The sequence below is a fragment of the Suncus etruscus genome, chromosome X, assembly GCF_024139225.1.
Source record: "Suncus etruscus isolate mSunEtr1 chromosome X, mSunEtr1.pri.cur, whole genome shotgun sequence".
NCBI lineage: Eukaryota > Metazoa > Chordata > Mammalia > Eulipotyphla > Soricidae > Suncus > Suncus etruscus.
The window spans coordinates 131,831,192-131,845,561 of NC_064868.1; the positions used below are offsets into that span (position 1 = coordinate 131,831,192).

General features: G+C 39.4%; 1 protein-coding gene across 1 annotated transcript in view; it reads right to left on the reverse strand.

Moving 5' to 3' along the window:
* Positions 1-14,370, reverse strand: part of DNAAF6 (dynein axonemal assembly factor 6) — a 91,965-nt gene that overhangs the window by 53,018 nt on the left and 24,577 nt on the right. The window contains exons 3-4 of the mRNA XM_049767623.1: positions 9,486-9,591; positions 1,917-2,013 (exon numbers count right to left, since the gene is read on the reverse strand). Of these exons, the coding sequence (XP_049623580.1) occupies positions 1,917-2,013; positions 9,486-9,591 (203 nt within the window). The remainder of the gene's footprint in view (positions 1-1,916; positions 2,014-9,485; positions 9,592-14,370) is intronic.

Below are 14,370 nucleotides of genomic sequence, written 5' to 3' on the forward strand. Positions count from 1 at the left end.
TTTTTTATTTATAATAATAATTTTTATTGTCACCAAAGTGGTTTACATATCTTTCACAGTAATATTTTAGGTATATATTGATATTGAATAAAAGGAATTCCCACCACCAAAGTTGTCCTCCCACCATCCCATCCCCAACATGCATCCCATATCCCCCTCCCTTACCCCTCGGGCTGCTAGTATAAGTGGTCCCCTCTGTGTCTAGCTTGTTGTAGACTGGGTATCAATTCTGTTGTCATTGGCTTTGGGTTAGGTGTTTAAGTTCGATCATTTTTATTACTGCTTAGTGATCATACAACTGTTTGGTCTTGGTACCCTCCATTATTTCCCTGTCAATTTGAGAGGCAGAACAAGAAGGTTCAAGTTATATGGTTCTGTTTGAAGAAAAGAAAATAATAAAATGGGGTAAATAATCAAACAAGCAAAAAATTGGTGGAGTCCTTCTAGAGGATATAAATATTAATTTGGGAGAAGAAAGGGGACATGGAAGAGAAACACAACAATACAAAAAGAATGAGCCAACAAAAAATCCAAAAAGCACCACAGCAATAAAGACAACCACTACACAATAACCACTGTCTTAAAAGAATAAAACCAAAACAAAGCACAAAAAAGGAAAACAACAACAGTACAACAGCACAACAGTAACAAACAGCACAACAGTAACAAATCCAAAAAAAAATATTTTGTGCTGCTTTTTTTTTGTTGTTCCTGCATAGGCACAGTAAATATTGGGGAAATTAGAAAGGGAATTCCCTTCGCCTAAGAGATACAGGGTTTCTCCACCCTTGAAGTATACTGTCATGGGGATAACTATAGACTCCATACATGTTCATTTGGTGTATAGAAAATTTCTGCTCCGTCATGGATTATGAAATCTGACCTCTGTATCTAGAGATCTTGGTATCTACACCGAACAAAGAATCCATTCTTTGATGAAGTCTTTCTTTACAGTTCTAGAAGTTCTGTTCCATCACTGTTGTTTTAATCAGTCTTCTGTAGTTGGTGGTCTTAGCTTTTGCACTGATCCTAGGATGCAGCCTAGGATAGTCTTTCATACAGGGGTGCCTCCCACCTTGAACATATGTCATGTGGACCCAACTTGGACTCCAGTTGTATAGACAGCGACCGTCCAACCAGATCCCTAGATCTCAGACATAGAACTGACACAGTTCTCCACAACAGCTCCAGGAACCAAACTCCCTCTGGGACATTCTTAATACTGCTCTGACACCAAACATGCGCCAATTTTGAGATGATATCCTGATAATGAGGAATTGGCAACAACTTGATCTAAGAGCAGGTTTTCTTACCTCACCATCTAACAATAGGATGAAGGCAGAAGACTTGTCATCCTTTGACCTATGCAAAAGCCAAGATTGCTTCTACAGAAGATTGACTGTGACAACCATGACTGAGCAGAACTTATCCTTGGGCCAATAAAAAAAAGCCCTAGTCTAGACTTTGGCCTATGATCTGTGCAACAACCAAGATCTCTAATTCCAGACGTCTGAATGAGACAACTGTAACTGAACAGATCTTCTGGAAACATAATGAAAGAAATTGGAAGTTTTAACATGACTTTATTTCATGCCTTTTATGTTTATTTATAAAAACTTACCCATATATAAACTTACTTTGTTTATATTTATCCATTTTAAACTGCTTCCCAGTATTTCTCCAATATTTGCAACATAGTAACTAAACTACTTTTTATGTGGGTCATTCCCAGCAGTGTTCAGAGGGTAGGGGTCATGCAATGCTGGGGTGAAACTCAGAACCTTGTGTCTTCTAGCACTTGCGCTATCTCAGTCTGGCAATCATCATTTTAAGAGTTTAAATCTTGACTATATGAATATCTATATAAACGGTCTGTTTAGCTATCATAATCATATAAAAACAGAAAAAAGGCATACCACGAGATTTTCACAACAAGCTGTTGAGGAATCCTTCCTGGTAAATCCAAGGAACAGGTCCTCAGTTCCCACCTGTTGCTTAAATACAAACTCATACCTGAAAAAAAAAGGTTACTATTATAGATTCTCAAATGAAAGCAATTTACTTTCACAAAATATAAAACTCTAAACTTATGAGGACATAGTATTGCAAAAAAAAAGAACAATTAAATACTTCCTGTTGTCATACACCTTTAAAATCACTTTACTTTTCTCTTTCACCTTTTCTGAGTTAATTAGCATAAGTAACTTTAATTACATCAACTCTGACCCTCAGGTGACTTATGTTAAACGTGGCTAATAAATATGGCAAGGGGAAGCAGCAGAAAAAGAAGCCTGCCCCAATACTTGCTGTGCCTATGCAAAATAAATAAATAAATAAATAATAAATAAAAAAGGAAGCACAAAACTATCACACCAGCACACCTTCCTTCGTTTTCTTTCTTTCTTTTTTCTTTTTCTTTTTTCTTCTTCATTTTCTCTTTCTTTTCTTTCTAAGACATGGTCTATTCTGGAGAAGGTTCCATGTGGGCTTGAGAAGAATGTGTATTCTGCTTTCTGGGGATGGAGGGCTCTATATAAGTCTATTAGCTCTAAATCTTCTAATATTTCATTTAGAGCTCTTATTTCTTTGCTCTTTGTCTGTTTGGTGGATCTGTCCACTGGTGATAGTGGAGTATTGAGGTGCCCTACTATTATCACATTTCCCTTCATGTGTTTCTCCAGGTTTCCAAGCAGTTGCCTCACATATTTTGCTGACTCTACATTAGGTGCATAGATATTGACCAGGGGTAGTGTTTCTTGATCTAATGTTCCCCTGATCAGTAAGTAGTAACCCTCTTTGTCTCTGATCACTTTATTGAGGTTGAATGCAATTTGGTCTGATATAAGAATGTCTGTCCCTGCTCTTTTTTGTTTTCCATTGGCCTGAATAATTACTTTCCATCCTTTTATTTCTAAGCCTGTACTTATCCTGTAGTTGTAGGTGTGTTTCTTGCAGACAGCAGAAGTCTGGTTTATTTTTCCTAATCCAATTCTCTACTATGTGTCTTTTAATTGGACAGTTTAGTCCGTTAACATTTAGGGAGATTATTGACAGAGAGGACTGTTGTTCAGTTGTGTTGTGTAGGGTGGTTTTTGTTACAATCGGGGGTTTGGATTGTGTAATTCGTCTCTGAGTAGGTCATTTAGGATCGGTTTTGTTTGCACAAATAGTTCAAGTTCGTTCTTGTTTGAGAATGTTTTTAGTCTGTCCTCCCATATGAATGATAGTTTTGCTGGGCATTGGACACTAGGTTGGAAATTTCTTTCATTCAGTCGTTTAAATATGTCATTCCACTGTCTTCTTGCTTGAATTATTTCGAATGGGAGATCTGGTTTGATTCTTATGTCCCTTCCTTTGTACTTGAGGGTTTTTTTCTCCCTTAATTGCTTTAAGTTCCTCTTTCTCTTTGTTTTTTGCCATATGAATTACTATATGTCTTGGTGTTGGTTCATTATTTTATTTTATTTTATTATATTATTTTATTAGGGACTCTTTTCACTTCTGGATTAGCATTGAAGTTTCTTTCCAGAGGGTGGGGATGTTCTCTGCTAATATCTCCCTGACTACTTGTTCTTCCCCTTTCCCTACTTCCTCCCCTTCTGATATACCCACAATTCTTAGATTGTTTCTTTTGTCCTGGACTTTTCCTTCCAGTTCTTTGCCTTTTATTTCTTTGTTGGTTTGTTGATCCTTTTTTGTTTGCAGTTTTCCTTCGAGTTCTTCAATGTGCTTCTCCAACTCTGTGTTTCTGCTCGTAAGTCCTGTTACTTTGTCTTTTAATTCCTTCAATTCTTTTTGTATGGAATCTTTCATGTTCTTTAACATTTCTTCTTTAATTTGGCTGATTCGTTCATCCATAGATTTCTTATACTTGGTAACTAGCGTTTCTTTCATTTCTTTTATCAATTCTTGCATTTCCTTCCTCATTGCTGCTTTTAGGTCATCTTCCCATGGATCTGTGCATTTTGGCCGACTTGGAAACTTGCTAGGGTTTGTCTCCGTATCTCCAGATGTCAGGGTTTTCCTTGATTTACCCATATTTCTTTGCATTTATTGGTGTGCTTTGGAGTGCTGTGCCTTCTAAATTCAGCCTGTTTTGATCTACTGTGGTGTGGAAGAGTGGTTCTAGAGGGACTGTTGGGTGAGCTTGCTGAGGTTTGGCTCCTCCTGTGCTCTTTATGTGGCCTGATTCATTGCTTTGCCCTTTTGTTGTCAGCTAGTGCTGGTCCTCTTCTGGCCACAATGGTGGAGGGCACTGTTGAGTCTAGCTCTTTCTGCCCTCCTCTACTACCTGGAAGTGAACCTTCCTTCAGTGGGTCTGGTCAATTTCCTTCTCTTTATTCCTGTCAGCCGGTGCAGTTCTGCTCCTGGCCACAATGTTTGCGGGTGCTGTTTAGCCTAGCTTTCTGCTCCCTCCCCTATCTGGGACTCAATGAAGCTCTGCCCCCTCCGAGCCTCAGCAGAAGAAATTCCCTTAGCCAAACCCACCCGGTAGCTGCCCTCAGCCTTTGGGGAGTCTCAGGTCCACTCTGGGGATCAGGGGGGTAGGCTGCTCTAGGTTAGCCAAAGGTCCAGGTGGCAGGCCCCAGCTCACCCAGTCTATTGGTCCTAGCCTGTCCCAGTGGCACAGAGTGGGTCTGGCGCAGGTGACTCTGGCCGGCTATGTGCCAGGGAACTGCCCTCCTCTGTCTAAGCTTGGGTCGAGTGGGGGTGATCTCTGGGGACAGGGGAGTGAGGCGGTGGGTAATGGGGTCTCTGTGCATGCAGGCTGGCGGGCATGGAGGTCTCCGTGTGCCCATGTGGAGTGGCCCCAGGGGAATGCACTCACCCTGGGCACCGGTGCGGGGGTCAAGGATGTGGGGGTTCCTATGCCCAGGTGGAGCGGCCTCAGGGCACTGCACTCACTCTGGGGACAGGCATACAGGCTGGCAGGCACGGAGGTCTCCATGCGCCCACATGGAGCGGGGTCCCTATGCCCAGGTGGAGCTGCCTCAGGGCACTGTACTCACTCTGGGGACAGGCACGCAGGATGGCATGTGCGGAGGTCTCCGTGCATCTACGTGGAGCGGCCCCAGGGGAATGCACTCACCCTGTGCACCGGCGTGGGGGTCGTGAACGTGGGGGTCCCTATGCCCAGGTGGAGCTTCCTCAGGGCACTGCCCTCACTCTGGGAAAGGCACGCAGGTTGGTGGGCACAGAGGTCTCCATGTGCCCACGTGGAGCTGCCCCAGGGGAATGCACTCACCCTGGGCACTGGCGCAGGAGGTCGCGAACATGGGGGTCCCTATGCCCAGGTGGAGCTGCCTCAGGGCACTGCACTCACTCTGGGGACAGGCACGCAGGCTGGCGTGTGCGGAGGTCTCCATGCACCCACGTGGAGCGGCTCCAGGGGAATGCCTATGTTTTCTTTTTTTATCATCTTGTCTGCCTCATGAATTGAGGGGGAAAATAAAAATGAATGGTACCAGGACCAAACAGCCGTATGGACATTGAGTGGAAATAAAAAATGATCAGACTTAAACACCAAACCCAAAGTCAACAACAACGGAATGCATACAACAAGCTCTACACAGAGGGGAATAGTTACACTAGCAGTTGGGGGGAAGGGGACAAAGGAGTGAGATATGGAACACATGCTAGGAAAGAGGTGGAGGGAGAACAACGCTGGTGGTGGGAATGGCCCTGATTCATTGTCACTATGTACCTTAAATATTTCTGTGAAAGATTTGTTATTCACTTTGGTTACAATAAAATTATTAAAAAAAAGAAGAAGCCTGGTTGACTCAGTAAGATACAAGAAGCTGCTCACAACCCCTAGCTGAAAATGCATTTCTCCTGTGACTGATTTCTTGTGTGAAACTGCAAGCTGAGACCCCTCAAAATTACTCCCACACTTGCAGTTTCAAAAACATATAGCAAAACACAAAGGAATCAACATCTCAGAAATTTAGTCAAAATGATCTTTAATACTGACTATGGTTTTGTTTATAAAATAAAGCTTCTTTAGAATTATACAAATAAAAATGTATTGCTAGAACTTCTAATAAAAGTATAATAAGATTCTAGTAAAAAAGACAAAAGAATTCCCTTTCCTGGAGTAAAATGTAAATTCCTGGAGTAAAATTTCCAGAATAATCCTGTGCCTAAAATGTGGGGTTTGATAAATGTAAACAAGCCCCCCTTTAAGTTCAAACTACAGAATAAAGTATAAGATCCAGGTTTCTCATTAATTCTTTGATATTAAGTTACAAAACTCATGGAATCTCATCTTCAATATATGTACAATTTATTGTAAGGGTCCATTTGCTGTAATCCATCCTGAGAGACCGGCTCTGGGGTAGAGTTGCCACACTAAATAAACCAAGCTAAGCAGCATCAGAGTGAAAAATGTGTTCGAGCGTGTTTGTGTGTGTTTGTGTGTGTGTTGTGTGTGTGTTTCAACTTTATGCTACAGAGCCCACTAAACCTCCTCTCTTTACTAACTAGCTCAATCCACAACTGGGCAGGGAAAGGTAGAGTGTGACAGACAAAAGCCCCATCTTGAGATGATCCTGTCTAAATAGGCCTTTTACATAGAAAGCGGGGTAGGTAAAGGAGGGGCAGGAAGCAGGGGAAGGTCTTTGTTTTGGGAAAAAATAGACAAATTATAATCTAACAAGTTTTGGGACAGGGTGACTTTGAACAAACAGAACTCTTTTTCTTCCACTTCTAGAATTCTACAACAAAAACTCTGGCAGTACAGTTAACACAAATACGTTGTTGTTTTTAGAATCTACTCTTATGGAATGTTAGTTCAAACGAATATTTTCCTAGCATTTCACCATATATAAATGATTATACACAAATCTTTCTTTGCACTGAAATCTAGGAGTGAGGAACCAAATAGTTTATAGAACCTAGATACAATGTGTTTTATATTTTACATAGAATATAATAAGCAAGCATTTAAGTATAATATTTTAAAATTTACTTCTTTCTACATTAATTAATTAATGAATAATTTTGACATTCATTGCTGTCTCCCACTGCTTCTATTTTCAGAACAAATGTAGAAGCAATGACTTAAAAAAAAAAAAAGGAAACGGTGCCCAGAATGCAGACACCAAGTCTGCATCAGGCCAACTCCATAGACTCAATCTATTCTCGAAAGAGATATAAACCAAAAAAAATATTTGGATACACTGGCCAGGAAGCTAAACCTGGCAGTTTGGGGAGGAGATGTGGGCCAAGTCTCCTCCCTACCTATGCTATAATGCCATGTCAGCTGCACTCACCACACAAATCACCATTTGCCAATGGACATCTTCACCACTCAACTACAGTTCTCTGCAGAGATACCAAATAAACCAAAACAGCTGACATCAGCAGGACTTTCTTGAGTGAGTGCACTCACCCTCCACCTGCCTGACTGAAAAGACCTGACTGAAAGGCCTGACTGCCAAAAACATGCCTCATAAAAGCCACAGTATCAGCCAAAGTGGTTTGGAATTATTGTGATCACGCGATATACCAAAAATTTTAATACCGTAAAAAATTTAATACTGTCAGTAGAAACACACTAATTTAGATGCCAATGTGTATTTGAAAACACCTATTGTACAGAAACAAAAGAAGTAATAGAACAATCAACTATTAACAAAAAAGCTTAGTAAAACTTCTGACAAAGACTTGATGACCTCACTGCAAGATACAATAGTTTTCACAAATTTTCTTATTGCTGTACACCTTTCTTTTTTCTTCTTTCTTCCTTCCTTCCTTTCTTTCTTGTTCTTTCTTTCTTCTTTCTTTCTCTCGTTTCTTTCTTTCTTTCTTCCTGCCTTCCTTTCTTTCTTTCTTTCTTTCTTTCTTTCTTTCTTTCTTTCTTTCTTTCTTTCTTTCTTTCTTTCTTTCTTTCTTTCTTCTTTCTTTCTTTCTTTCTATCCTTCCTTCTTTCTTTCTTTCTTTCTATCCTTCCTTACTTCCTCCTTCCTTCCTTCTTTCTATCCTTCCTTCCTTCCTTCCTTCCTTCCTTCCTTCCTTCCTTCCTTCCTTCCTTCCTTTCTTTTTCTTTCTCAGAGTCAGACAAGTTGTCAAATCTCTTGACAGGGAAAGCTCTGAGAATTTATTTCTTTTTATTTATTGAAAATTTTTGGTTTGTGGGGGCCACACCCAACAGTGCTCCAGGGGTTACTCCTGGATCTGTGTTCAGAAATCCCTCCTGCCAGGCTCATCTCATAGGGATGCTGGGGATCAAACCTGGGTTGGTCCCGGATCAGCCGTGTGCAAGGCAAATGCCCTACCACTGTGCTATCGCTCTGGCCCCAGCTCTGAGAATTTATAAAGTGTACCAGTTCATAAATATTACCTCTGTTTTCAATTACTTAATGAAGATTATACTGTAAAATATGTAGTAAAATATGCATTTAAAACTTAGTTTATTTATCCATTAATTATATTTAACTTATTTTGTTTCTTTAATGTGTAAAGTATATTTTAATAATTTATCTATTGCTTGTTTGGTGGGACAACACCTTGAAGTGCTTGGAGGCTACTCCCAGCTCAGTGCTTGAGTATTACTCTTGGCCATGTTGGGGACCATCAGTTACTGGGGTTCAAACTTGAGGGTCCTGAATAAAAGGCATGTGCACCAACCATGAATTATCTCATTAATTATCACAATTATGATAAATTATGACTGCAAATCATACTTTGTTTTTAAAAAGTTTGTGTAATTTATTTTATAATAATTAAGGGCCTTTCTGATAATTCTAAATTGCAAATTTGCCATTCATCTTATATATGAAAGAAAAAATCCTCAAAACGAGACTTTAATTCTGCATTCAAGTTATTCAACATAATCTTAAAATAACTAGTAAATGATTTCGGTGAGTTATTGATAATTGAAGGGCAAAAGCCTTTTAAGTTAAATTGTAAAACACAATTAAAATCAGATATTTGACACATAAACATGGTATCATAATTTAGTTGATATAAATGCTTGTAATGTGTTACGTTCCCCACTTCTAGTTACATATTATACAACAGACATTAAATATAAAAATAAGAATATATATTTTCTTTTATTTAAACATTGTGTTACAAAGTTGTTCATGATTGAGTGTCAGTCTTAAAATGTGCACCACCCTTCCCCATGCCTACCTCTGGGGCAGTCATTTAACTTTAAAAATAACAATATAATTTTGTGTTACTAGAGATCAAATTTGGACATGCAAGGCAAATGCCCTATCACTGCCCTTAAATAAAATCTCCAGTCCTTAAGTAAAATGTTTCAGTGGACATAATTATATTTTAATTGTTGTTTTCTAATAACTTAATATTCTATTATTTCTGTTCTAGAAAGAAAATAAACATCAAATAGACATGCTTTCATTTTGTCATGCTAGTCTTATGTTTATGTGGCAGAATTTACTTTATAAGCTTGTAAAAAAATAGAAATGGTATCACATTACACATTCAACTTAAACACCTAGCTTCATTTGGCTTACTCAGGAAGTTCTCTGCCATCCCACTGATCATCAAATTCTGCTTTTTCTGGAATTTCTTCTGTGTTCCATATATTCTCAGCAGTATCATCATTGTTTTCAGAGAAAACTGTGAAGAAGGAAAATATAAAGCTGAAGTTGTTGCCTGTTTCTTTCCTCAAAATTACTCATATTTCATCATCAGTCTGGTGATCCGTGAAATAAAATGTTTTCTATTTGAAATCACTAGCTTGTTTTTTGATCAAAACAATCTAAAACAGAACAATTAATTCAAGTATCTAAAAATAAATAATTAACTAATACATTATGAATTGTAATAAAAATTGTGGGAAATTTCAAACTTTAAATTGTACTATTTAAATAAATAGACATTAAAACAGCATGGTATTGGAATAAAGACAGACCCTCAGATAAATGGAATAGACTTGCATATTCTGAGACTGAGTCCCAGATATATACCAAATTAGTCTTTGATTAAGAGGCAAGAAATGCAAAATAGAGCAAAGAAAGCCTCTTCAACAAGTGATGTTGGGACAACTAACTGATCAGCCACATGCAAAAAACTGATTTCAGACCTCAATCTAATACCATACACAAAGGTCAAAACTAAATGAATTAAAGACCTTGATATCAGACTCGAAACTATAAGATATATAGAAGAAAACATAGGCAAAACACTTCTTGACATTGAGACTACAGACATCTTCAAGTGTAGCAAGTCAGCCCCTGAAGAGATTGACTGATGGTGGGATGGAGAATGAGGCCTTTTTCTTCCAGCTCGGAGCACACGTCTGCCACCCTGTCTAGCCCACGGTTCTGAGGTGAAACGGCGGGTAAACAGCTCGCAGACAGTCAGGCTCATGGAAATATTTGCTTTATTCGGAGGACAAAACTGAAGTCCAAAGACTCAGCTTCAGTTCCAGCCAGCAAAAGCCCCTGCCTTCCACAGACCCTTGCTCTTACACCCCAGAGTCAGGTACCACCCAGTGGTGGGATCAGATACCAACCAATGGTGGAAGCAGAATCAGGTCCGACCCTAGGGTGGGGGCAGAATGCCAGGTCACACCCTAGGGCACAATCACCTAATCAGTTTAGGGTGAGCAACATAGTAATCCCCCAAAATATTTACATACACAACATTCAAGAGGAAACACTACTGTCCAAACAATTGAGAGCAGAGATAAACAAATGGGACTATATTAAACTGAGAAGTTTTTGCACTTCAAAGAAAACAGTGACTGGGATACAAAGGCTGGCCACCCAAGGAATGGGAGAAACTATTCATCCAATACCCATCAGATAAGAAGCTAATTTAATATCTAAGATATTCAAGGTACTGACAGAACGTAACAAGAAAAAAACATATAACCCCATCAAAAATGGGGAGAAAAAAATGTATAGACATTTCTTCAAAGAAAAAATAGATAGCTAAAGGCACATAAAAATGCTCCATATCACTAATCATCAGGAAGATGTAAATAAAAACAACAATGAGGTATCATCCCACACCACAGAGACTGGCACACATCACAAAGACCTAGGACAACTAGTGCTGGAATGGATTCAGGGAGAAAGGAACACTCATTCACTGCTGGTGAGAATACAGACACTCCTCGCTTAACGACCTACCTCTTTAGCTACTGCTCACACTTATAACCATCTCTTCACCATTCCGACCACTCACACGTGTGACTCCCCCCTGGATTTAGGTGTATCTACCTGAGACCAGCCCTTTCCTGGGAGGGGTCTTGGGGAGCTATGTGTATCTTACCTGCAAGACCCCGCCCATTCCTGGGAGGGGTCTTGGGAAGGTTAGATAAGGGTTTTGACCCAAGGGATTAAGGTCTTTGCCAGCATGGAGGTCAGAGGTAAGATGGCTGAAAGGAGTTAAGATGCAGGGCAAGCTAAGAATGGCTGAATGCTTAAATAGTTTTATGATATAGGCCACACACGTGGGCCAAGGCCAATAAAGATGTTATCTCCCTGAAGACTGTCTGAGTGAGCCTGATTTTCACTGCGACCACATGCAGTTGCTGACCCAACAGTTAATGGGGGATGGAGCCACCATGGCCGGGGCCTAAGAACAAAGGCCTCCATCTACCATCCAAGTCCATCCTAAGGGTTGTAACTCTATAACACGTATGACCATCTCACCGATGATACATGCTAGAACATGGTAGCGGCCCTGCATCTCAACATCATTCATGGCTTATGTACACTATTCTGAGGTCCGGTACTGCTGTTTTCCTGGTCAGTATTCACATTTCAGCAGTAAATTATTTTTTGTGATGAAAAGAAAAAAGTTATAAACAGCTATACTGTACTGTACATACAATACAACTATACTGTATAAAGTCCAGGATCTCTCTCAGGCCCACACAATACAGCACAGTAGTGTGACAATATACAGTACAGATATAGTACATTACAGTATGTACAGTAGAGTGTAACTGTTTATAAAGCTTTTTCTTCAAGCATACAAGTTGTGTATGATCTGGGTACCTTATTCTGTATTGTAGTTTACCCCAGATGACTCCAAAAAGAAAAAGCAAGGCTTCATCAGAAAATGCCAAGAAACAAAGGAAGGCTATTGATCTTGAGAAGAAAATGAAGATCATAAAGGATTATGAAAGTGGCAAAAAAAATTCCGTGAGATAGCACACGACTTGCAGCTGGCACATTCAACCATTTCAACAATCCTTAAGGATTAAGATAGAGTAAAAGAGGCAGTGAAAGCATCAACAGGCTTTAAAGCCATAATAACCAGACAGCAGAAAGGCCTAATTCATGATATGGAGAAGTTATTGGCTATCTGGTTGATGACCAGATTCAAAACAAAATTCCATTGAGCCTTTCAATAATTCAAGCCAAGGCACTTTGAGACTTTGCAAACATGCAGCGGTGAAGTATCAACTGAAACCTTTACAGCAAGTGAAGGATGGTTTCAACGATTTTCTCAAAGATTCAGCCTGCATAATCGGAGTGTCAGTGGTGAGGCATCAAGTGCAGATGTAGAAGCAGCAGAAAAATTTGTTGACCAATTTGATAAAACCATACAGCAAGGTGGCTACTGTACAGAACAGATCTTCAATGTGGATGAAACTGGACTTTTTTGGAAGAAAATGCCTGAAAGATCCTATACTGTGGTTTTTGGTGCTTTAATGTACCTACTTTACTAACTTTATGTTCTGTAATATATTGCAGTACTGTGAGTAAATTACACAACCTAGGCAAATTAAAATAAGTGGAAGTTTTCAGTTTGATCTTTCTCATTATTTTACTTATTCAGAATACTGTATTGTCAAGTACTGTGCATATACTGTACTACTGTATACAGTACATGCATTTCCTCACTTAATGACCAATTTGCTTAACGACCAAGTCGACATGCAATTTGGTTGTTAAGCAAGGAGTATATGTATTCGCCTTCTACTTCAGCCTTTCTGAAATACAATATAGATATTCCCCAAAGAACTGTAAATGGAGCTCCCACATAATCCAGCAATAACACTACTAGGGATATTCCTTAGGAACATAAAAACACAATATAAAAATGCCCTCTATAAACCCATGTTCAGCAGAGCACTATTTACAATAGCCAGAATCTGGAAAAGACCCAGGTGTCTGACAACAGAGTGACAAAAGAAACACTGGTACATCTGCACAATGGAATAGTATGCAGATTTTAGGAAAAATGAAGTCATGAAATTTGCCAATACATGGATGGACATGGAGACAATCACGCTGAGTGAAATGAGTCAGAGGGAGAGATACACAGAACAGTTTTACTCATCAGTGGGATTTAAGAAAAATAAAAGACAGTATAGTAATAATACTCAGAGACAATAAAAATGCAGGCCAGAAAGACCAGCCCATGATAAGAAACTTACCACAAAGGGTAGTGAGCACAGTTAGAGAATTAACTGCACTGACAACTACCATGACAATGGTAGACAAGTAGGGGTGGGGCAGGAGGGAAATGGGGAACATTGGTGGTGGTAAAGTTACACTGGTAAAGGATAGTGTATATTCAATGACTGAAATCCAACTATGAACATGTTTGTTATGAGGGTGCTTAAATAAAAAAATTAAATATTTAATTTTTATGCCTCTGGAACACGGCACATATATGCCATACACATGGTATATATCTTAGTCAGATATATCTGCATTATCTTGCTAGGAAAAGATATTTGGGGTTGTGGAGAGTATTTCATGCCTTTAATTTTCAGGGCTGAAAGACTCTCACTGGATAATTCTTTACTGACAGCAAATATATGAAAATGCATATCAGTGAAATTGTGCTGCCAGTTAGCCAGCCAGAGATATTCTACATTTTTTACTGATTGAGGGAAGAGGGGCTTATTAAAAAAAGAGCAGAATAATGATTCATGAAGTGGTTACCAAGAGCCTTGCATTTTCATCCTCTACCTTTTTACCCTAATATTAAAAAATTGTTTCTCTTAATGTAAAATACAAATCTGAGAAATTTGGAAAAGATATAGCCTATAAAATAAAATAAACTGAGCTTTCTGAAGTGTGTGGGAGATAGCTCAGAGACTCTCCGGGATCCTATATCAACTTGATCCCATCATTTTTCAACAATCAGGTAGGCAGTCCAGGCCAATGGCGGTCCCATCTCCTGCTGCTGCCTTTATAAGCCCGGCAACACTCCATTTCTGGTTTTCTGACCCCTGTGGGAGACGGCTCAGAGACTCTGCAGGATCCTATATCAACCCATGAACCCCACCACAACACGTAGCAAAAGTCGTGCTACAACCATGTCAATGGAGAAACAACACCAATCAATAGCATGCATAGAGAATGAAGATGGCAACACTAATGACCCAACAACAGCCAACCACATAGTGAGTCTTTCAGACATGGA